Source organism: Delphinus delphis, chromosome 13 (assembly GCF_949987515.2).
Source record: "Delphinus delphis chromosome 13, mDelDel1.2, whole genome shotgun sequence".
NCBI lineage: Eukaryota > Metazoa > Chordata > Mammalia > Artiodactyla > Delphinidae > Delphinus > Delphinus delphis.
Window position 1 is genome coordinate 65,303,620 of NC_082695.1, and position 25,311 is coordinate 65,328,930.

At 48.0% G+C, this 25,311-nt stretch overlaps 1 protein-coding gene across 1 annotated transcript; it reads left to right on the top strand.

The window, feature by feature from the left end:
• Window positions 1-318: 318 nt before the first annotated feature.
• On the top strand, window positions 319-25,048 carry LIPG (lipase G, endothelial type). Its single transcript, XM_060029031.1, has 10 exons — window positions 319-616; window positions 3,496-3,677; window positions 5,342-5,521; window positions 7,035-7,146; window positions 12,980-13,201; window positions 15,708-15,950; window positions 16,614-16,734; window positions 17,668-17,886; window positions 20,546-20,650; window positions 22,677-25,048. The coding sequence occupies exons 1-10, from the start codon at window positions 505-507 to the stop codon at window positions 22,696-22,698; spliced, it is 1,518 nt and encodes a 505-aa protein (XP_059885014.1). The 5' UTR covers window positions 319-504; the 3' UTR covers window positions 22,699-25,048.
• Window positions 25,049-25,311: the final 263 nt, after the last annotated feature.

Below are 25,311 nucleotides of genomic sequence, written 5' to 3' on the forward strand. Positions count from 1 at the left end.
CTGCAGGGGCGAGCGGAGAATCTAGGGTCCGGGAGTGGACACTAGGAAAAAGTGGGGTGGCGAGAGCGCGGCTGCCCGCGAAGCTGACTGGGGAGGAGACAAGGCGGCGCGTGTAGAGTGTCCACGCGGTGGGTGTGCGGCGCTTTCATTCAAACTTTGGGGAGTCTTTGGTTCGGGCGTCAGAGAAGGTGTGACCAATCAGAGTCCGGGGACGGGAATAAATTATGCAAATCACCATCTGGCGATGGGTCAGATGACTCCAATAGTTTAAAAAACTACCTCGCCGGGGAGCTCGCGGTGTGACAGTGGCGAGCCCTGGCTTCCCGGGAGAACGGCACGGGTGAGGGCAGATCTGGTTCTGGTTGGAGCATCTTCGCACTCCCCTCACCACCCCGTGGCTCAGTTTAGCCAAGTTTTCGTTTTCCACCTTCTCCACCTGCAGCTGTCTAAGGCCACCACTCTCTCTGGTCTAGAGAAGCCTAAAGTCCCGTTTGGGGGAAGGGGATGTGGCCGGGAAGGATGAGAAACTCCGGTCTTCTGCTCTGCCTCTGGAGCGCTTACTGTTGCTTTGCCGCGGGAGGTCCCGCAACCCTTGGTCCAGAGGGTCGACTGCAAGGTAACGTGTCCTTGTTCTTATTAACACCCCACAACTTCTTTTCTGTGCCAGTTCCCCTCTGTCTTGCGCACCCTTCTTCCTCGATCCTGCGACATTCTTCTTCCTTACCCCCTGCGCTGTCCATTGGGTCCTCCTAATCAGTCTTGGAGATCACTTGTTCCTCGGCGCTTCCGACGAGGACATCCCCGGCCAGGCGTCCAAGAGGCCGCAGGCTCGCCCGCGCTCGCTCTCGCCCCGCCCCCTTGTCGTTATACGGTCCTCCTCTCGGTGCTGTCCAGTCAGCAGAGTTGGCTGCCAGCGGATGTTTAACCTTGTCCTCCTCTTTGAACCTGGGGTTTTCGAGGCAAGAAGGTTGTTAGAGCTCTATCACCTGGTGCCCTTCCTTTTAATCTCGGGGTAGGTGTCTTGAAAGTTAAGGTATCAGGGTAGCTGGCTCTGGTTTGAGTAGTGCTTGCCGGGAGTATTAGGTGAGTAATTTGTGCAGAGAAGCTGCTGGGCTTATTCCCCAGGTTGCCAGCCTCCTCTTCCCCAAGTCTTTCCAGCCCTTGCTCTTCCTCTTCTACCTCTCCGTCCTCCTCCTCCTTCCAGCTGCCAGCTTTTCTTCTGAGTTCTGCGTGGCAGTCTTTTCTACTGGAGGAACCTGCCCCGAGGGGCGAGGGTAGGGTCACCCAGCGGGAGTACCAAGTCAATTAGTTAAGCAGAGGAGAGCGGGGAACCTCTGAACCACACACTATTATTTCATCTTCTACTATTCTGCTGAGGTTGGGTCAAATGATGCTGGTCCATGTTGCTTATGTGCGTGCAGGAGGTTAATTGGAATGAATGGAAAAAACTTGTTTTATTTAACATGTTCCCAACTCTAGTGCAGTTGAACCAGGGTAGGTTGCATCTCTAGTTCCTCTCCTGTAAAGTGCTAACATTCCTTCCAACTTCCATGTTCTGCGATTCTGAGTATTTGGGGGCCATTTCATTGATTCAAAACAGTATTTATTTGCCAGGCATCCTTCTCGGAGTGAGGGATAGAGCAGTGAACAAAATGGGTGTAAACCCCTACCCCCATGGATCTTACATTTCAGTGGTGGGAAAACAGCTAGTCAGCTAATTAAAATATATAAATAGTGCTCAGTGTTATGGAAAAAAATAAAGCAGAGGAGGAAAGTACAGAGGGCTGGTGGGAGAAGGTGGTGCAGTGTTAGCCTGGGACCAGGCTTCCATCCCTGAGGAGCTGGCCCCTGAGCAAGGAGCTGAAGGAGGTAAGAGAATGAGCCTGAGGACATCCGGATGAAGGACGATCATGAAGTTCCAGAGGCTGAAGTGACTCAGGCTGGAAGTAGTGGAAATGAGCTAGAGAACTGTGGTGTCAGAGAGAGCCAGCTACTAAGGTGAACCTTTTATGTCAGTGTGTGAGTTTATCCACAAGTCGGTGGCAGGAAGCCAGCAGACTCCCTTTCCTTTTCTCCTGGACTTCCCACCTGGTCTCTGTGAGTGGCTATCTGGGTGGAAATTGGGAGATATTGAATGAGTTATGTCCGTGGTTCACATTTCTGTCAGTTGGGGCTTTTGTTCGTTACTTTAATGACAAAGTTCTGCTCATGCATATTTAGTCGCATTTTCTGGAACCTTACCCTTTTTACATCTGGTGCATAGCTGTCCTCCCACTTGTCCGCTTCCCCACCAACATGTCCACCACTCTGGTCTCTCTTTCCATGACTCCATTTGTTTTTTAACTCTGGGATAAATGAAGCTCCTGGGATGGTCATTCGGTACCTTTTCACTTGATTTCTGGGTGACCGGAAAGTTTGATTTTCTAATTTCCTAGCCTGTTATCAAGGGAGGGTATCCTGGATGGTTGGAAGAATGCTAGATGAGGCTCATTTAGGACCTTCTGAAATAGTGTGGTGATGACAGTACCTAGTGTTAAAAGGCCATAGGGACCATCAGTGACATGGGCTGTGTTTTGTAGCAGGGCCATCTCCTAGACGGGACTGTGTGTGTGCAGTGGAGCTGAAAAGAGAGGTTTTGCTGCGCTTATGAGCTTCTCCATGGCTTCAATAACTTATTTAATTTATTCAACAAACTAGAAGACTGTCTGGCACATGTCTGGTACTGCAAGGAGCACTGAGGATGCATGAGGTCTTTGGAGCAAGTGTTGAAATCGAGATGAGAGCATTAGGGAAGCCCATTGCATAAGAGGTCAACAGCTCCTTACCTCCAATTCCAAAATCCAAAATCTTTGAAAATTGAAAAATTTGTTTGGTAACTTGTTTGGCAGCAAGAACTGGGCTTACCTGACCTGAACTCTTACTCATTTGGCAGCAAAAACTGACCTGAACCGATAAGAGGATATTTAGAATCTTTTTTTTTTCCCCCTCGAGTGTGAGTAGTTATGTATTTCCCTGCAGAAATATTATTGGTGTATTTGATGAATGGGAATGTCCCAGACCCTGCTGGGGGTGTTATATTATATATATATATGCCATAATACCTTTCTAAAATCTGAGAATTTCTGAATTCTGAAACTCAACTGGTCCCAAGCATTTCAGGAAAAGAATTAAGGACCCATCCTCTGAAACTAGTAACTTGAGGGAAGGAAAGAGAACTCGTTTGGATGGGGAAGAAGAAAGAAAAGCAAGAGAGACTTATTTCAGATTCACAGTAATTGATCCTAGTGACTCATTAATACTCAAATATTGGTGAGATGTCCCTTTTATAACATCTTCGCAACTCTTCTGGGAGGTGAGGAGGAAACATTCAGCAGATGTAAAAACTGAAACCCAGTGGGGTTAAGTAATTTGCTCAAGAGTGAATTAGAACTAGACCCTAGATCTCTCACCACCCAGGCCTGCTAGTTATACCCTTGCTCTGTTATTTCTCCCCAGATGAGCTCAACAAATCCAGGGTTGTACCGGCTGCTGCCAAACCCCCGGTGAGATTTAACGTCCGCACCTCTGAGGACCCAGAGCATGAAGGATGCTACCTCTCCTTTGACCACAACCAGCCCTTAGAAGACTGTGGCTTCAACATGACAGCCAAAACCTTTTTCATCATTCATGGATGGACGGTGAGCCTCTGGGGGAGGGAGCGCTACAGCTTTCCGGGAGATTTGGTTTCCTTTGTTTTGGTCAATTAGAAAGCATACTGGTGCTTCCAGATTCCACTCTGTCTCCCCCTCTTTTCTTGTGGGCTGCTTGTATTTCAGACAGCTGTGAAGAATGTAATGGGCACTTTGCTAAGGGGGCAATCTGGACTCCAGCAGGGCGGTATTTAACGCTGGCACACAGCGGGCTTTCAGAAAGTGGCTCTCCTGAGGGCAGCAGCCCAGCTCCACTGGCTCTTAAGGGGCCCTCTAATTACGCTTAATTACATTGGTCAACCACTGCGTCGCGGGGGCCATCCCTCCGTAAGAGCTGAGCTGAACGGAAGCAACTTGACTGGCTCAGAGAGTCTGTGAGGAGGCAGCTGGCCTGGCTGGCTGGCCCTGGTTGGCATGGTGCCCTCCTGTTTGCATAGAGATGGCTCCGTTTAAAGGCGCTGGAGTCTTTATATGACCTAGCTGAGCAATTCACATTGAAAAGCCCATGACGAACTTCAACAAAAAAGGGCTTTAACACTCAGCCTCAGAAGCTTTTGACCAGCGAGGGATTTATTCATTCATCTAATGGCAGTCTGTAGGAAAATGGCACTATTAAGTGAGCAGGTTTCTGCCTAGGCTAATTGGGAGGGGACATTCCTCCTCTTAATGATGAGAAATTCATATCCGTTACATGCTTTCTGGGTCTTTAGGTCTATCACCAACTGCTGGGGTCAGGCCTGGTGGGGGTGGGTGGTTTGTAGGCACCTACCTACCTAATGTAATTGGAGGGATGATGAAGGGCCTGCCGTCCATCCTCACCCCACAGCCTACGATTAGAATTATGCATTTGAACCTTTATAAGGCCCCCTGTCAAAATGCAAGTACAAACTGCCTGCAACTTACAAATGGGTTGCATTCCAGAAAGTTCTTTTATAATCTGTTTGGAACTTGGAACAGCAGTTTCCCATAGAAGCAAGATTGTAAATGGCGTTAGGGTTCCCAGGCCAGGTACAGAAAATTTGTTTATCTAATAACGTACTTGTGGATGGGTTTACAGCTGGACCTAGTCACCATTCACACTTTGTTTCTGTGGGAAAGTGTGTTCTTGAGTTCTAATTTGGGATTCCAGGGACAGATCTTCTCTACTCTGGGGTCAAGAAGGATGGCAGAGATGGCTTGTGGGAAGGGGTCATTTGTTAACTCTGCATTTGCCTAAGAGACAGAATCTCCCTGCATCTCTGAGAAAGAAACTAATTCTCCAGGGCAACCCTTCTCAGCTGCCTTTGAATGACGGACCAGGCCACTTACTGGCCTGACTGTGACAGGGACTTCGGTTAACCTCAAGCCAGCATCGCCACCAACTTATATCTCATAGGGGGCCTATCGGTCAGTGGGGCAGCAGCAGAGGACACCAGCTCTGACATCTTTGATGGGAAAAACTGGAGATGTCAAGCGCAATGGAAGACAATCACCCATGTACCAATCCTGCCTGTGGCTGGCCCGGCTCATGTGCAAGTGTTTGATGCCTGGGTAGTCAATGTGAAGGTTCCAGAAGTGGCTGGGGAGAAGGTCGTGGAACTGAATTCCATATTCATTAGGATTTCTGAAACCCAGAAGAAAAATTTTTTCAAAAAGCCCCGTTTTCTCTGCAGATGAGCGGCATGTTTGAAAGCTGGCTGTACAAACTCGTGTCAGCCCTGCAGACAAGAGAGAAAGGAGCCAACGTCGTGGTGGTGGACTGGCTCCCGCTGGCTCACCAACTTTACACAGACGCAGTCAACAATACAAGGGAGGTGGGACACAGCGTCGCCAGGATGCTCAACTGGCTGCAGGTAACGGGACCTTTTACGAGCAGGACCCTGAACCCTTTTAAGAAATACAGCTCAGGGGCTTCCCTGGTGGCACAGTGGTTAAGAATCTGCCTGCCAATTCAGGGGACACAGGTTTGAGCTCTGGTCCAGGAAGATCCCACATGCCATGGAGCAATTAAGCCCGTGGGCCACAGCTACTGAAGCCCATGCACCTATAACCCATGCTCCACCACAAGAGAGGCCACTGCGATGAGAAGCCCGCACACTGCAACGAAGAGTAGACCCCTCTCGCCGCAACTAGAGAAAGCCCGCACGCGGCAACAAAGACCCAACGAAGCCAAAAATAAATAAAAATAAAATAAATAAATTTATTTAAAAAATTCTAAGACTGTAAAAAAAAAACAGGTCAGACAGGTCAGTTTCAGTGAACTTCAGGAGTCTGAGAATATCTTTGAGCTTCCAATTTTTTACGGAATTAAGTATTGCTTGAAACATTTGGAAGCTGGGACTTTTAGAAAGCTTTCTAATTATTGACACATTTCTGGATTTTTCCTTTTACTTTACTTGAGGGAAGAAAATTTGCCTTTTGGTTCATTAATTGCTGATGCCCTCAGAAGCCAGGATCAGCTTGTAATCTTAAATACCTACTGAAGTCTGCTCTGGCCTCTTAAGGGTGGCTGGGCTGAGGGTACGGAGGGTTGGTTCAAACCAATGTAGCTTAGTGCCTTGCATAAAATGTGGAAAACAGATCTTGAGGTCTTAAATTTACTTTTTATAGCTTAATGATTTACCTGAGCTCAGTGGACTTAATGGGATGCAGGGGTACACTGGCTGGTACACTGGCTAAGTGACCCTATTATCTGGGTAATTACAGCCTGAGCTTCCTTTTAGAAGCCGATGGAATCTGAATAATTTTGGCAGAATTCTGGTCAGGAGTCTTGAACGGTCCTCAGTCCTCTACCTGGGTTTTTTTTTTTTTTTTTTTTTTTTTGCGGTACGCGGGCCTCTCGCTGTTGTGGCCTCTCCCGTTGCGGAGCACAGGCTCCGGACGCGCAGGCTCAGCGGCCATGGCTCACAGGCCCAGCCGCTCCGCGGCATGTGGGATCTTCCCGGACCGGGGCACGAACCTGTGTCCCCTGCATCGGCAGGCGGACTCTCAACCACTGCGCCACCAGGAAAGCCCTACCTGGGTTGTTTTGTCGAGCTCGATTCCTGAGCCATGGGGTCAAATCACCACCTCCTCACCCCCACTGCTGAGTGCCCTGTGAGGGTCTGATGCTTCAACTCTGGGGTCCCAGGCAGGTTTGGGATGAGGAGGTCTGCAGCTCGTGGGCATAAGAGGGTGGGCAGGGGTCACCCTGCTGCAGGCTGTGGCTGGCACTTAGTCTCCAGTGAGCCCGGTGGCTTTGAGCTCCACACTGCCACCCCCTCCCCCCTCCCGCGTCTCCCCAACGTGATTGACTTGTTGAATTGTTGGTGGCCTTGGGGCTCAGGACCACACTCTTCACTCACACACCTCTGTGACTTCCTGCAGGGGAAGGAGGATTTTTCTCTCGGGGATGTTCACTTGATCGGCTACAGCCTTGGGGCTCACGTGGCCGGGTATGCCGGCAACTTCGTGAAAGGCACGGTGGGCAGAATCACGGGTAAGTGTTGCTCCCTTCACTCATGGCTGATCCTGGAGCTCCTTCAGCTGCTCTGCCCACCAGGCTTTCCTGAACCAGAGTGCTCCCTAAGAGGCAGCAGGAGAGAGCCGTAGAGGGTTAGCCTTGGAAGAAACCTGGAGAACATCTAATCCAGGGCTTTTCAAATGTCCAAAAGTCTCAGAGCCCTTTTTCAAATTGAAAGTGTGCAGGTCCCCAATGTATGAAACAGATAGAAGGTGTGTTCTGGTCAAAGCTGGGTATTTGCAAGTAGTGTTAACCTTGTTATTTGAGCCTCCCCCTTTTCTGGAGGAATTTCCGGGTCCCAGAGCACCAGGGAGCACAGTTTGAAAACCAGGTCTGGTGCAACAGGTGAGGAAACACCCAGGGGTAAAGAGCTAAGACTCAGGGGCAGACCTGGGGTGGAGCCCAGGCCTGCAAGCCTCTGGTGCTCACTTCTAGTCTCTGCCCATGGTAATGCCAGGACCTCAATGGAAAGGAATGAGAGATGGGCTGTGGTTTGAATTCTGCCTCTGGTTTCTATTTCATCCACTAACAGCCTCTTTCCCATGTTTAGTTGGCATATTTATTAGTGATAATTACCTGTTTAGAATGAGTGGTTAAATGTTGTCGTTAAAGAGACCTTTCTATCTGATATTGGTACCCAGGTAGTCGATAGAAATTTGAATTTTCCACGTTAGTGAGCTTTTTTTTTTTTTAAGTGAAAGCGAGTTTATTTGGAGAGATAAACATTCCATAGGCAGAATTGGTGAGCTTTTTTTTTTAATCTTATTGAAGTGTAGTTGATTTACAATGTTTTGTTAATTTCTGCTATACAGCAAAGTGATTCAGTTATACATATATATATTCTTTTCATATTCTTTTCCATTGTGGTTTATCACGGGATATTGAGTACAGTTCACTGTGCTATACAGTAGGACCTTGTTGTTTATCCATCCTATATATAACAGTTTGCAATTGCTAATCCCAAATTCCCAATCCTTCCCTCGCCCCCTTCCCCTTGGCAAATAATTGGTGACCTTTTGATATGAGAGTTTGATTTAAATCATTGAATGATAGTGAAAAGTGGAAAGGATTCTCTTCCCCATTTGGGGGCCCTCTCAAAAAACATACTCTCCTCTAGGAGAAAATTAATGGCAAATTTTTTTTAAGATTATATATTTATTTTAAAATTAATTAATTTTTGGCCGCCTTGGGTCTTCGTTGCTGCACGTGGGCTTTCTCTAGTTGCGGCGAGTGGGGGCTACTCTTCGTTGCGGTGCACGGGCTTCTCATTGCAGTGGCTTCTCTTGTTGCGGAGCACGGGCTCTAGGTGCGCGGGCTTCAGTAGTTGCAGCACGTGAGCTCAGTAGTTGTGGTGCGTGGGCTTGGTTGCTCTGCGGCACGTGGAATCTCCCCGGACCAGGGCTGAAACCTGAGTTCCCTGCATTGACAGGTGGATTCTTAACCACTGTGCCACCAGGGAAGTCCTTAATGGCAAATTTGTTGCCCTGAATTTTTATCCCCCTGCTAGCATTCTTTTATTTGTTTTCCCTCCCAGCTTCTCCCTCACCTCCAACATGCTAAGGGCCTAACTGGCCACCCAGAAGGAAAGAGTTAATCGTTTCCTTCCTGGCAATGTTTTCGTTTGAAAACAGGGTTCAGGTAGAAGGGAGTCATTAGCTAAAGAATGATTTAGTAGAGGTAGAGTTTCTGGTTTCAACAACAAGCCAGTGGGGCAGATTTAAAAATACATACATTTGTGAGGTTTAGTAGCCCTGCTTAAATCATTGTCCCTGGGCTTAAGTCTAATGAGCACACACACACACTCCTTTAGATCCAACTGTTTGATTCAGCGTAGCTTGAGAGCTTTACTTTTGGTTATCAAGATGCGGGGCCTGACCTGTCTAACGGGTAATGTGGCCACACATGACTGCTCATTAACCCATCGCTGGAGCAAAGCCGTTGGGCCTCAAGCCCCTCAGGGTTCTATTGGCTGAGCACCTCCTCCTAGCCCCCAGCAAGAGGCAAGATGTTGCAGAGCTCGGCCAGCTGTGCTCAAACTGCAGCACACACAAGGCCCCTGCCGGAGCACCAGGGCCAGTGTCCTTGGCAACAAAGACAAGCTGCAGATCCTCCCTCTTCCTCTTTCTAAGTCTGAAATGAGATGGGGCTAGTAGGAGAGTTCCAGTTCTTTCCCCCTGCCTGTCTGGGTGGGAGCAGCTGAGATGCGGGCTTTGCTGGCAGAATGCTAATCAGTGCTCTGGGCTGTCTGCGTAGAGCACTGGGACCGGCATGTCCTGAGCACAGCCCCTTTTCTGCGGCCTCTCTGTGGAGCAGGGGACCGGGGTGAACATAACAGGAAGGAATGGCCTCTGTCCAGTTGCCAGGCAGCACCTCAGAGGGTATCTGGCTGACCTGACGTATGCTGCTGTGCATGTCTGATGGGAGAGGCCTGTGCCCTCTCCTCTCCCCTCAGACTTCCCATGGGTCTGGGAACCAGGTGGTCCTGACTGGTAAGAGCACCAGAAACTGCAGCTCGTGTGGGGCAGAGGCCAGTGACGCCGCTGTACCGAGGCCAGCAGGGGTCCTTAGCCTGGACCTGCAGGAGGTACCTGAACCCCAGTCTTGCTTGGACCAGAGAGCTCTGGACTGAGGTTTGCTAAAGTTTCATCCTCTTAGGCTTCGGAGGGAGTTCTGTGACATATTAGGGAAGAGGTCATATATTTCTAATTGAACTTGTGTTTTGTTAGTTATAAATAAATAAGCAAGCAGATCTGTTCATTCATTCAAGAGATGTGAACTAAGTGTCCACCCTGCAGGCTGTGGGCTAGATGCTACCTAATGTCAAGCACTCAATGTGTGACAGGTATTTTATGCCATATGTAAGCCACATAGCGTCCAGGCAAAAGGGTCCTTGGGCTTCATTTTACAGATGGGGAAAATAGGACTCAGTATGTACTTTAATGATATCTCACACCCTGAGTAGCAGAGCTGGGATTCAAACCCAGGCAGGCCATCAGATTCCAGAGCCTGCACCTCACCACTGCACAATGCTGCCGCTCTCCTGCTGGGAGAGATGCAGTAGCTGTTACAGCGCAGCAGCCTCTGCCCCGCCAGGCCAGAAGGTGGAGGTTTTCCTGTGTGTATACATGTGCACGACAGGGTGTGTGTGCGTGTGCATGCATGTGTATATTCCATTTGCTGGACAGAACACTTTGCGGGGAGTCTGACTGAATGGAAGAAGAGGTGGTTCTCCATCATCTCTTGTTTTTGGAGGGGATGCGTTCACCCTCCCATTCCTAGTTAAGAAGTAAATTGTGAAACTTTTCCCCAGAGTCGGTGGGCCCTAGCTACGTGTCAGGCGGGGTCAGTCCGGGGAGGTGAAAGCTCTGCCTGCCAGCCGGCCTTTCCAGAAGCCCCGTCAGCCGCCTGCATTCCTCCAGCCCAGCTTGGTTTCCATGGCACTGACTGTCTGGTGGAGACTTTTGTTCACCGATACAAGAGCCCCTCTCTTATTGGCTGCAAAGCAGAATGTTCCTCTTCTTTCTTTTTTTTTTCTCCAGAGGACATGGTGAGAGGCAGGGAGAGGCCACCTGTGTCAGTACTGCGTCCGTTCAGTCCCTAAAAAGAGTCATCGAGGGCTATTCCGGGAGGCCACTGTTTTTGTGCCATCTTTCTTTTGGGTCCTGGGCTAGAGATGAGCCCCCAGGCAGCCTGGGCTCCCTTTCTGCCTATTTCATTCATACATTTTTCTCAACTTCAGAGTGTTAATCATTACCAGTTCTCATGAGTAGCGAGTTCCACAGGTTTACTCTCCGCTCTGGACAACAGTTCTACCTTTTGTTTACCCTAAAATGACCCCCCTCAAGCCTCACGATGTGCTCCCTTGTTCCACTGCACTGGGGTCTGGGAAACACTGTTCTATTACTCATCTGCTGCTTTCACAGCTCTGTTCTTGGTCATACCTCCTCCCTACCTTGGTGTTTCTAGATCCAGGTTTCTCAACCTCAGCAACTATTCATATTTGGGGCCAGATAATGCTTGTGTGGGAGCTGACCTGTGCATTGCAGGATGCTTATCAGAATCCCTGGCCTCTACTCCCTGTATGCTAGCAGCTTCTTTTCTCCCTCTTCGCCAATGGTGACAACCAAAAATGCCTCAGAGGTTGCCAAGTGTCCCCTTGGGAGCAAAATCCCTCCTAGTTGAGAACCACTGTTCTAGACTAAACAAACCCCCTTCCTCTGCTGCACATAATCTTTTCTTAACTTTCTCCAGGTCCTCTCTCTGTGTCTGTAGGGCTCTAGGTTGGGATGAATCCAGCTCCCATAATTACTTAAGCTTGGTAATAGTAGCCAGTATTACCCTGACAAGCCCTTACTCCTTAATATCGCACAAGAACTGTATGAATCAAGACATTCAGATTTCATTTTCGAAATGCTACTGAAGCATGGAGAAGTTTTTCCGAAATCTGGTCCACAGACCACTTATTTTTAGGATCAGCTGGGGAATAAACCTCTATTTCTGGGCTCTACACCGGACCTACCAATCAGAATCTCTTGGGGGTTAGGGAATCTGCATTTTATGCTTTGCATATTCTATTTTGAAAGGTTTTACACTCATGTGGTTCCCAAACTATTATACAAGATGGTGAAAGTGTCTCTGTTGCTGCCACTATCTTTGCAGTTGCCTACCCTGCCTTCTCCCCTGACACACATACACACAGGTGACCTGGGGCTTGTGCGTCCTCCCAGAGTTTTTCATAGCTACACGGTGGAATCCAAATTTGTAAGAAGCTCCCCAGAGATATTTGTGCTGTTTCAAATGTGAGAACCAGTGCTCTCTGCAGTGCTGTTTGTTTGATACAGAAAGTTTGCAGACAAAACGTTTTCTCCTTGTGGCTGCAAAAGAAAGGAATTCTGGAGGCTTGAGACACGGCTGCTCAGTGTGCCTGGTGTACCCCCCTCTTGCCATTCCACTCCTGGGCCTGATTCATAACTAAAGGAAGGGGAAGTGTAAGTCCAAATACAAATAGCTCAGTTTGGGGAGACTGAGTCTTCCCTCTTGAAGATGTAGGTAGCTTAGTTATTCTGTCAAAATTCTGCTAAAATTAAGACTGTGGAAGGCTCCCAGTGGCAGAATAAATGGAATGAATGGCTTAGTTTCAGCCAGCCCAAGTTCTTTTTAGAACTGCTTCAGTTCTTCTTTTTTTTCTTTTTAATTAATTAATTTAATGTATTTATTTTTGGCTGCATTGGGTCTTTGTTGCTGCGTGCAGGCATTCTCTAGTTTTGTGAGCGGGGGCTACTCTTCGTTGTGGTGCACAGGCTTCTCATTGCAGTGGCTTCTCTTGTTTCGGAGCACAGGCTCTAGGCATGCAGGCTTCGGTAGCTGTGGCACACGGGCTCAGTAGTTGTGGCACACAGGCTCTAGAGCACAGGCTCAGTAGTTGTGGCTCACGGGCTTTGTTGCTCCGTGGCATGTGGGATCTTCTCAGCCCAGGGATCGAACCTGTGTTCCTTGCACTCGCAGGCAGATTCTTAACCACTGTGCCACCAGGGAAGCCTCTAGAACTGCTTCAGTTCTGACAGTGCACGATTCCTCAGATCCACGTGTCACTTGAACCCCATGGCCAATTTACTGAGTCAGCTGAGTTGTCAGGACAGGTGACAGGCTTCAGAAGAAAGCATACGTTCCTCTGCAACAGGCACCACACCCTTTAGGATTCCCAGGGTGGGGATGTCTTCATTTTACACTTGCCGGCTTAGCTATCCACCAGGACCCACTGCCTTAGCGCACCTGACACAGCTGGTCTTGGCTCTCCCTTCTGCTGTAGGTTTGGATCCTGCTGGGCCCATGTTTGAAGGGGTTGACATCCACAGGAGGCTGTCCCCTGACGACGCAGACTTCGTGGATGTCCTGCACACCTACACGCGCTCCTTTGGCTTGAGCATCGGGATTCAGATGCCTGTGGGTCACATTGACATCTACCCCAATGGAGGTGACTTCCAGCCGGGCTGTGGACTCAACGATGTCTTGGGGTCAATTGCATATGGAAGTGAGTTCCTTATTATTATTTATTTTGCGGTACGCGGGCCTCTCACTGCTGTGGCCTCTCCCGTTGTGGAGCACAGGCTCCGGACGCGCAGGCTCAGCGGCCATGGTTCACGGGCCTAGCCGCTCCGCGGCATGTGGGATCTTCCCGGACCAGGGCACGAACCCGTGTCCCCTGCATTGGCAGGCAGACCCTCAACCACTGCGCCACCAGGGAAGCCCCCAGTTCCTTATTTTTTGTTTTGACTCAATTATAGCATCTCCTCCTAAATCAGCCGGAGCTGTTCGTGCTCTCGACAGCATCTGTTTCATTATTCCCACTAGCCCCCAGCGGCCCTTCAACAGTTTATTCTACAGTTCATCATCCTGCAAGCCAATTAACAGCCTTCCCGTGGTCTCTGCTCTGCTTTCTTGTGCTTTGAGGTCACAGTTATTATTGATTAATTTCTTTTTATAACAAAAGGAATACATATTTGTTGGGAAAATAATCAAGCATTATAAAATTGCCTAAAGCAAGAAGTGAAAATACCCCTTCATTTCCCACACCTACTCCTACTTTCACTCTCCAGAGGTAGCCAATATGAACATGTTGTGTGTATCCTTCCACTCTTATCGCTTTGCAAATTTATTTGTGTGTGTGTGTGTGTGTGATATTTTTCAAAATCACATTGTTCTGCAACTTTGCTTTTTCAGTCCTAATATATATTACGGACATTCTTAGACATCAGAGTACACATATCTACTTACCTTATTCTTTTAAAAGGCTGTATAATATTCTTTAGCATGGATGTACTATCATTTAATTTTTGGTAACATTTTAAAGAAATAAACTCAAGATTCTTCCTCCATTCACTTATAATCTGTCTTGCTGGATGCTAAGCCTATTCCCAGCAGTCTTGGGCTGAAGTGAGCTTGCTGCTGAAACTGAGGTGCTTGGTTTCTCATTTGCTCACCGCCTTGCATCCTGGCAGCATTTCTAAGTCTTGGCCCCAGTTGGCTCTCTCCACTGTGATGCTCTGTTCTTGGGATGTCCACTCTGTCACTCAGTCTTAAGTTGCTCTCTCCCAAGGTGATAACATCCAAGGAGCCCCTGCGGGGCTTGGGGGTTCATGCAAGGGGAGTTCAGCCCTGCAGGGGAGATCAGATGATGGCATTTCTTAAGGCTGGTGATATTAATGAGGAAGGGGAAGGGGAGCTTTGCCAAATTTTTCTTAAGGTCCAAGGATTTACTGGAACTATTGGCTTTAGCCTCTGGTTACAAGAAATAATGATTACTGCGGGTCACAAAAATCCAAATTATACTCCTAGCTTTGCAACCAACTGACTCTGTGACCCTGAGCAAATGACTTCATCTCTAAGGGCATTTGGGCCCATAATCTACAACTGAAAGTACTGGACTAGGATGAGGTTGGCAAACATTTTCTTTCCTTTTTCTTTTTAAGTTTTTTTTTTAATAAACTTATTTATTTTGTATTTATTTTTGGCTGCTTTGGATCTTCGTTGCTGCTCCTGTGAGCTTTCTCTAGTTGCAGCACACAGGCTCGGTAGTTGTGGCACACTGGCTCTAGAGCGCAGGCTCAGTAGTTATGGCGCATGGGCTCTGTTGCTCCGTGACATGTGGGATCTTCCAGGGATCAAACCTGTGTCCCATCCATTTGCAGGTGGATTCTCAACCACTGCACCACCACGGAAGCCTGGCAAACATTTTCTTAAGGAGTCAGCTAGTAAATATTTCCGGCTTTGCAAACCATACTGTCTCTGTTTCAACAACTCTACTCTGCTACCGTAGCATGGAGGCAGCCAGAGACAATAGATAAATGAATGCATGTGGCTATGTTCCAATAAAACTTTAGTAAAATGGGGCCAGCCTGCAAGGTGCAGTTTGCTGAGCCCCGGACTAGATGATGTTTAGCATCTGATCCATTTCCAGCATTTTGTGACCGCATGACTCTATCAGGACTTAGTGACTCTTACTGCACAGCTGGTCTCCATCACCCTGTTTAGTGCCTGTGCTATGCATTCTCTTGCTCTTTATTGCTTCATGTGTATCAGTGCTGTCTTCCCACCTGGAGGGCAAGCAGTCCGGTGGCAGGACTGGCTTTCAGTTCTAAAGACAGTATATCACTGGGCATGCATTAAGAATGACACAAACGGGCTTCCCTGGTGGCGCAGTGGTTGAGAGTCCGCCTGCCGATGCAGGGGACGTGGGTTCGTGCCCCGGTCCGGGAAGATCCCTCATGCCGCGGAGCGGCTGGACCTGTGAGCCACGGCCTCTGAGCCTACGCGTCCGGAGGCTGTGCTCCGCAACGGGAGAGGCCACAACAGTGAGAGGTCCGCATACCGCAAAAAAAAAAAAAAAAAAAAAGAAAGAAAAGAATGACACAAACAAGCATACTAGCAGTGACATGAGAAGCAGTTATTTCTGATGAAGTGTACAGTACTTACTGATGGAGTGGGCGGATCACCGAGAAGCAGCTCAGCCTGATGGTCTCCGTCTCTCTCTCCCCCAGCAATTGCAGAGGTGGTGAGATGCGAGCACGAGCGGGCAGTACACCTCTTTGTCGACTCTCTGGTGAATCAGGACAAGCCGAGCTTCGCATTCCAGTGCACGGACTCCAACCGCTTCAAAAAGGGGATCTGCCTCAGTTGCCGGAAGAACCGTTGTAATAGCATTGGCTACAATGCCAAGAAAATGAGGAACAAGAGGAATAGCAAAATGTACCTAAAGACCCGGGCAGGCATGCCTTTCAGAGGTAACCTTCATCCAAACCTGCATTGCCCTGGGGAAGGACCTTTTTCCTCCTTCTAAATACCACATTGTAGACGGGCACATTCCTGCAGTTAAATCAAATAACTGCAAGTCACATTAAATTGTGTATGCCTAGGAAAGTAGATCTTTAAAAATAAATGATGGGGACTCCTTTTGTGATGTGAGTCACCACTCTATGATCACAATATCACTATCTTAAGTTTCTATCTTGCATTTAGCTTTTCAAAGCTGTTTCGTATTTGTTTTCTCATTTGATCATCAGAATAATCTGTGATAGGACTAACAGTGGATCCAAATGATATCTCGCATTTTTATAGCATGTTATAAAACCGTAAGGTTTTGTGGGTATTGTGGGTGGAATTTGAGGCTCAAGAAGTTAATACCTTGGTCCTTAATTCAAGGTCACACATCTAGAAAGTACCTAGGTCAGCATCCCCCAAACCCAAAGTTCAGGCTCCTTCTTCTATACTGCAGTGACCTTTTACGCCATTGGACAGAATGAGATCAAAGGGAGGCTAGAGGCTGGGCTGGACCCAAAGGATGAGAATCCCTAAAAACTCACTGTGCTGGGTGACTCAGTTTGGGTCAGGGTGCCCTAAGATGACAAGCAAGGCTCACAAATGTCTCTGTTCTGCTGTCTCTGCAGTTTACCATTATCAGATGAAAATCCATGTCTTCAGCTACAAGAACATGGGAGAAATTGAGCCCACCTTTCATGTCACCATTTATGGCACCAATGCAGACTCCCAGAATCTGCCTTTGGAAATGTAAGTCACGGGTTTCCTTTGCTGAGTTCAGGACAGAGAACGAATTGGTTTGAAAAGGAGAGAGAGCGCAGGAGCTCTCTGTGTGCCAGGTGAACGAGTGCAGGGGAGCTCGTCTGCGTGCCAGGGAGGAGCTGTGTGGTTCCTCTCCTGCTTCACACTCTCCACCTAGCCCTTGACTCAGAACGTTTCTGGAAGGGCAGCTCCTGCGATGAATCAGCAGCGTGAGAATCTGCTGGATCAGCTGGGCAGAAACTGCTGTTTCATTTCAGAGAACGCCTGATTCCTGAGGCTTTAGGAAATTTGGAACCTGATAAACATCGTCCCTGGCATGTTTCTAATTATCTGTGGGAGGGGCACACAGTGATCTGTATACGTTGAGCGCTTGTAAGGTGCAAAGCGCCACGCTGAGTAATGCTGGGCTTGCAAAGTAACGTCATCAGAATACTCACTCTCAGGGCTGGGGTTCTAGCAGTAGGAACAGGCTTGTACGCACACACTCATGCACACACATGGGGTGAGACAAGCTCCCCCAAGTGCCACGTGAGAGGGACAGGCAGGAGGGGCTGAGAGTTCCGAGGGAGATGGATGCCTGTGGGCTGAGAGGAGGAGGCGCTGTCGAGTGGGGATGTGACTTCTTTGCGCTTTCTCATTTCTGTTCTTTCCTGGTCTTGTCCCCCCAGGAAGTAGCATGAATGGGGAGATGCTCAGGAATGGTTTGGGGTGCGGTGGTCGACATTATCTCTCTGCCCGTGTGGAGCACATCTGAGGTTTCATCCCGGTCCTGCTGGTGGGACGTGGAGAACGTAGGGGGGACCTCTTGTGCATTTCTCTCCCATCCGAGTGGGGCAGGTGCTGCCACTGCGTCAACCCCCACGGTGCTGCGGTTTTCCAGGTGGCGGGGGGACTGAGACCAGCTTCCCTCTCCCCTTGCAGAGTGGAGCAGATCGAGCTGAATGCCACCAACACCTTCCTGGTCTACACCGAGGAGGACTTGGGAGACCTCCTGAAGATCAGACTCACCTGGGAGAGGACTTCTCAGTCCTGGTACAACCTGTGGAAAGAGCTTCGCAGCTACCTGTCTCAGCCCCGCAGGTCCGAGCAAGAGCTGAATATCAGACGCATCCGCGTCAAGTCCGGGGAAACCCAGAGGAAGTAAGTGCCTCACGACCCTTTCCCTGTTCTGGGTCCGTGGTCAGCGGAAGGCGTGCGTCTCTGCAGCGTCCTTTCCTTTGCTAAGCGTACAGCTTCCATCTTTCCGTATCCAGAGTACATGGGCAAAACTGCAAACCCTTTGCGAGGAGAACTGAATTCCAGACCAAGGCCTCTGTCCACTGTTGTGCAGCTTGTACCCTGATCGCAGGCCCTGGGCTGAGAGGGGTGGGCAAGCGGGGGCTGGAATCCAGCCCTTGTTCCATTGGCCAAGCCCTGTGCTGGCCCGGAGGAAGAGGGCTTCTCCTGGACAGGGCTCTTTAGGAGTGCTGCCTTGTTAATTTGTTTGCTCTGGGGTCCGTGCAACCAAAAGCCTTTGCTTGCTCCTGTCCAGAGCAAACCAGACTATCCAGTTTAGGGAGCCTGCATGGATGAGGTCTGTGGGAGTCCTGGCTTCCCTTGCATCCAATTTTCAGAGCATTATACCTCTCTTTGGGAGGCTCTGACTCAAGGACATGCGTGGGGCGCTAACGTCAAGTAACAGATTCCTCTGTGCCACGCCGGCTGGCAGTTTCCCCACGTCTGTTAACCAAGCCTAACACAAAAAATCCACCCCTAAATCAGCCGCTAAAACGCGGCTTGACTCTCGGAGCAGCCAGGAAGACCTTTGTCAAGAGAGGAGGGTTTCCTTGGCCAAATCCTTCAGCAGACCTCCGGGAGGTCACTGCCAGCCTTGGGATGGTGGGAGGAAGCCTCCACCTTCTTTCTATCTCTTCTGGCATTTTCTCCATTACAGTTCTTCATGCACCCCGTTTCCATCCACCACCTATGGTGCAGCTTGGCCATGCAGGGGGTGGAGGCTTAAGTTGCTTGTCTGAGTGATTCTGATCGGAAGACCTGTGCACTGGTGTGTATGTGGCAGGGGTGGGTGCCAGCTGAGGGGAGCTGTTAGTATGAAGGCTGTGATCTAGATAATTGCGTGTCTTTTTCCTTCTCTCGGTGCTTATAAGTGCAGCCTGTACCAGAAAGATGTGTGGTAGCAGAAAGATGATCATTTTTATAAAATATTTCAAATTTAATAAACCACTGAGACTTAATAAATGTAAACCATTTTCATATTGGTTTCAGATATAAGATTTTAAACAGTAAAACATTACAGATAAACCTGAAACCCCTTTGTGCCCCTCCCCCGTCCGACTCCTCCCCTTTCAAACCAAATGTACCCATCTTCCAACATTAACTAATGTCAGTGTGTTTTCCTCTTCATGATTTTTATACTTTCCCTACTTCTGTTTTATCCATAAACAACCTACAGAAATGTTTTGGTTGCTTCTGAAGTTTACGTGAGTGGACACATTCCTTTAAAAGTTGCTTTTCTCCATTTAACATAGTTTATGAGATTTATCCAATGCATACAGATCTGGTCTATTCACATTCAACTCCTGTATGTAAACTGCCATTGCACAAACAATAGTTTCACCATTGTTCTGCTGAATATTTAAGTTGTTGCTACTTTTTTTCAGTTACAAATAGTGCTGCGATGAACATCCTGGGACATTTTCCTTGTGTACGTGTGTGAGAGCTTCTTTGGGGCATGCTGAATCACTGGGTTATAGTGTCTGTATTCTCCAACTGGACGGGATATTATTAAATCCCTCTCCAAAGTGGTTGGACCAATTTTTAATCTTATCCACGGAGTAAGAGCTTCCTTTTCCCCTCCTCCTCACCTACCTTTGGTGGACATTTTTGCTATTCCGTTGAGTGTGAATTGGTCCCCAACTGTTGTTTTCATTTGTATTTCCTGATTGTGAGTGTTGTGGGTGTTTATGGGCTGTTTGGGCTTCCTGGTGAAGGTTCTGAAAGCTGTTGGGAATATGGCTTTTGTCCTGCTGGTAAGCATCACGGTCAGGTGTACCACATGTCTATTGGTCATGAGGTCATGCTGTCCACACACCACTGAAGCTGGGGCAGCCCACATGGTTGGGCTGTAAGTTACAGTTGAAACGATTATTAGATCACAGATTCTTCCTGTGATCTTGGTTGTCTACTTCTTGAATCTTTGATATTAGCCCACAGCTGAGTTCCAGTTACGCTTGTCAATGGGTATTTCTGGACACCATGCTGGAGGGACCTGGAGTTCCTCCGTTCAAGGAGTTTATAGTCCACCATGGATGCAAGAATCCACAAGCTCTTCAAGGCAAGATATAATGTGTTAGAATGAGCTAAAGCTTTCATTATTAACTCCGTGCCATAAGAAGTAATGACAATAACAAAAGCAACATTTATATAAGGATGTGCCTATTTATGAAATTGGAAGGTCAATGGAGGGTTAGATTAATAAGGTCTCGGGCAATCAGGGAGGCTTCAGAGAGGATATGCCTTGGTACAGGCTTTTGGATAGACAGAAGGAAGAAGGTAGAAGGGGTGTGATTAAAGTCTGCATGAGCTGAATCATGGGAGACATCAAAGTGAGACGCTTTCAGTGTGCTTGTAGCAGCAGTGGAGAGTTCTGAAGGGTCTTGAGTCAGGGGTCACATGATAAAAGCTTCTCTTTTCTCCTTATTCCATCTGCCTCATGTCCAGAGAGCACCATATGGCTGGTGCAAGCCATGTACCTTCCCCTAGAGTTTTGGCTACATCAGTGGTTTCTTTTTCCTCCTAGATTGACTTTTTGTGCAGAAGATCTTGAGAACACCCGCATATCCCCTGGCCAAGAGCTCTGGTTTCACAAGTGTCGAGATGGCTGGAGAATGAAAAATGAAACCAGGTAAGGAGGACATTCTCAGAGGTTCATGCAATGCATGTTGATGGGTCCCCTAGTGTAGGCTGGACATGTGTCTGACACTTGGGACACATAAGTCAACAAAAACAGATAAAAGTCCCTTGCTTTATGAAGATGACCTTCTGCTGGAAGGAGTAGGATGTTGGATGGTGTGAAAGTCCCTTTGCCTCTTGCTCTGCTTCATCCTGTAGGTGTCACGGCCATGGTCCTGCTGGAATGAGGTCTTTCAGTGACTAAGTCCCAAGCTTGGTACCCATGTCCTCATCTTAGATGGAGCTTCTCTGTAGTGACTGGGGCTGTGGGAAGTTCCAGGGCTCCCAGCTTCTTTCTGGGCACCAGGTTGGAGTGGGGAGTTGCGTGGGAGGTAAGGGAGAAGCATAAGGCATAGCCCCCCTTTAAGGTTTTCTGGAACCCAGGTTGGTGTGAGTGGATATTAGTGGGCAATTCTCCCCCTTTTTGAGAAGCAGGAATGCTCATGTGCTCTTGCTTCAGGGTCCTCCTTGCTCCATGCAAGTCTCATGATCTCAGAATTGAGGAAGGATGATCTCGTGGTATGAGGCAGTGGGTGCACCCAAAAGGGGGCTCCGTCACACACCCTCTGAGTCTAAATGCCTGCTGAGGAGCAGGGAGATGGCCCCCACCAGCCCCTACCCCTGGGTCCATCAGAGGTACTAGATAATAACGCTGCTGCCTTACACCGAGCACGGAGTGTGTGCGCACCTTGTGTCAGCGCCTTCCATACATCATCTCATTTACTTCGATCATCAAGCTCATGATGCTGGTGTTGTAACCCTGTGAACAGTTGGGGAACCTGAGACTCAGGAAGGTTTGGTCACTCTTTCCAGGTCCCCCCCTTGGTGATGGCAGAGTAAGGATTTGAAGCAGGTTGGTTTACTCTAAAGCCTGTGCTCTTTCTCACGCATGGAGGTTCCACTTGCTCAGATAAGTCACCTCTCCTCAATCTGAGTATCAATTATCAAGCAGCCGCGCCCGTGCTGGGATCCCCTGTGATTAACTGTCTGCCAGCCTGGAGGGCCGGGCTACACCCTGGCTGCTCTGTCTCCTGTTCAGGAGCATCGACGTGACCACAAGCTCGGCGATCACAGGACTTGTGGGATTCTGAAAACTGCCCATCTAATTAAGTGACTCGGTCTAGCCTGGATATGATTTTCTGCTATAGTAATAATTTTAATTCTTTATGTTTGTATTCAAATTTATACCTTTCCAAGTGCTTCCACATGTACTAACTTCATTGATCCTCAGAACAGCCATGTAAATTGGACACACCCAGGAAGGATTGCTATTCTTATTCTTATATACTTCTTTTCCGCTCCAGAACTTCATAATAGTTGAGAACGTTATACTTCGCCTCAGAATACCTCTTTGAGAAAACAGGTCCTTTCCTTTGCCTTCAAAGGAACAGAAAACAATAGGAGCCCGAGTAATAAATTAACACCAGGAAGTGGTGAATTCCTGGACATATATTACACCGTCAGTACTCTCTCTCCTGCCATGGAGACCGTTCACCTGTTCACAGAGGAGGAGACGGAGGTTCCAAGAGGCTCAATAGTACATTACTGTAGCTGAGACTAGAATCAAGATGTCTTGACTTTGCCTTGCCCCCTTCCCGCCACACTGCCGGCTCTCTTGTGTTTCTAGATCAAAGCAAAGGAGCACTTTATAGTTCTCCCCGAAGTTGTGTTTGTGTGTGTGTGTGCTTGTGTGCACATGTGCGTGCTGTGGGTGAGTATTCTGCTAAATATGCAGATGTCAACACTGAGGTGTATGGAACTAGGAACCCGGAGCAGGCTCTGGTGTGGTGTTTCTCAAAGTGAATCTGTGGCTTGTTGGGGGAGGGGGAGGAGGGAGCATTCAGGACTTTCTCCATTTATTCTGAAAGGGAAGCAAATAAAAGAGGCTGATAGGTATGGAAGAAAGCTTGGTCTTGTAAACAGAGTTGCATGTTTGCAAAGCCAGCTAATGAACACCACTCCCACGTGGTTCCTTTCAGCCCAACCCCGGAGCATCCTTGAAGGTCCCCGCAAGGCCCCCCACTCCCTGATTTCCAAGCACATGGAGGAACGTTACTGCTGAGGACCCACCTGATGGAAAGACCCTTCTTGGCCTTGACCCTGGAGCAATGGGAGGAGCCCACTTGCTGGGCCCAGCACCGTGCCTCCCATGATGGCTGGGACTTTTCTCCAGAGGAGACCACATCCTGCTGTTCCTGCTGTTCCCGCTGCTGCTCTACGATTGCTCTAACTTCAGATCTGTGTGCAAATGGCCGATGCCCTGGCCTCTATGCGTACTGGGCTGGCTTCTCAGGACTGGATGAGCCGGTGCTTCACCCAACAAGGAACACAGGCTCCGAGTGACTCTGCGTGGAAGGCTGTCAGCTGCCTGACCTGACTTGAGTCATAGTGAGGGGTCTTGCTGCTGGGAGCTGACTCGTGTCAGGATGGCAGACCTGGGACCTTGTTCACCGGGGGAGGGAGAGTAGATCTGGGGAGGTGTGGCGGCCCTCGCTCTTGGGGCTCGATGGGTAACTGGTGACGTGGACTGGTTACATTTTATTCGGTCCTGCTCCCCAGCTCCTTCTCCAAAGCACACATCATTGGCTTTCTTCTTTTTCCATTGCTCTTTTTTTTTTTTTAAGAAGATGTTGGGGGTAGGAGTTTATTAATTTTTATTTATTTATTTTGGCTGTGTTGGTCTTCGTTTCTGTGCGAGGGCTTTCTCTAGTTGTGGCAAGCGGGGGCCACTCTTCATCACGGTACGCGGGCCTCTCGCTATCGCGGCCTCTCTTGTTGCAGAGCACAGACTCCAGACGTGCAGGCTTAGTAGTCATGGCTCATGGGCCTAGTTGCTCTGCGGCATGTGGGATCCTCCCAGACCAGGGCTCGAACCCGTGTCCCCTGCATTAGCAGGCAGATTCTCAACCACTGCACCACCAAGGAAGCCCCTCCATTGCTCATTTTTTGATTGGACAAATGTTTATTAAGCACTGAAACTTAATTAGCACATGGCAGTAGACACCTTAGTAAATCTTTGCAGACCATCTTCTCATTTGAAACCTAATGGGGTTGGGATGTCTAGGCTCTCTTCCCGTTTAGATGATCCATGGATATGCACGTGATGAAAGGCATGAGGGGCACTGGGAGGGCTACAGGATGTGAGAGGTGGGGACCCTGAGGCTTTAAGTGATTTCTACCTATTTCTTCTTAGTTAAAGTGCATTTCCCTTAAGAGTGACATCTTTGATCACCAGCAGAGTGGCAAGCGGAGTGTTATACATGTTAGGGACAGAATGGTGCCAGTTGCTGAATATGATTGGCAAAATCTCTTCTGTGTAGGAAGCTGGAGGCTATTACATATGTTACACATGTCTGTTCATACAGAAACCAGCACCTGTCACACACAGCTGGTACCAAGATTGGATTAATGCCATGCTTTTTCCTTCTTGAAATATCTTGTTCCAATACAAGTGCCCTTTCTGTGCTGAACTTCTTCAAAAAGCCCTTAATTCTAGATCTTGGTTTGAATTAATATACATGATATCTGAGGAACCCTTTTATAATTTTCAAAAGATTTGAACATGCATCACTTAATTAGAGACTCACAACAGGAGGTGAGCAGGGCAGTTACTATTATCTCTATTTTACAAAACCGAAGCTTAGTGAGGTTCAGCACAAGCCTAGAATTATATACCAAGTTGGTGGAGGAGCCAGGTGAGGACCTAGACTTTCTGGAGGCAATGCCCATGGTATGCTCATCTCTGCTACCTCATCAGGACTCGTATAGCCATTTCCCACCAATATGCCCCAGATGTAACAAACAAGGAATTTTTTTCAGAGCCATCCATGAAAGCCGAAACTCTTTTATTAATATATAACTGGGAGAACAACTGGGCCAAGGGTTGGGATTTTTATGGATAAGATTGATTTGGAAGGAGATGTGATGTCAGGTGAGAAAGGGGGAGAGCGACTTTTTTTGTACTTAGGTTTTTAAAGGACGTTGTTTTAATCTCTGTTGTGTCAAGGTTGTGTCATTGTTCTGTGCCAAACCTCTGAAGACATAACCAGTCAAATACCTTAATTCAAGGTGTTTTCTCAATCCAATCGTGTGCCTTTTCTGTTGCTTCTGTGATTGCATTCTAGCCAGAGTAGAGCTTGTATTATTGACTGTGCATCCTGGTTGCTTCTACTTTTGTAATGGAAGCCTTGGGAATCGAATCCTCAGTGGGTCCTGTATTTATACATTTGGCTTGAAGCCTTATTTGTATATAATGATGCTTTTTTAAATGCTTAGAATACTATTTATTTCTCAAGTGTATATAATGTATAAAAATAAATATATGGTTAGTTTTTACTTTATGATTAACCGATTTCAAGATTTAACATTTTAATAGTAAAATAATAAAAATCTACAAAATTCTTCATGGTCTAGCAACTCAGTTCTCAAAATTTGAAAGAATTATCCTGCCTAAGCCTAGGTTTTGACAAGAAGTTACTTTAATATAGGATATATTCTCTATTTGATACTAATTGTTGGTAAGAAGCAGACAACAACTCCTTTCACTGAAGAACAAGAGGAGAAATTATTCGAATCGCAGTAGAAAGTCCTGAAGGTGGATGTTTGGGAGGACTG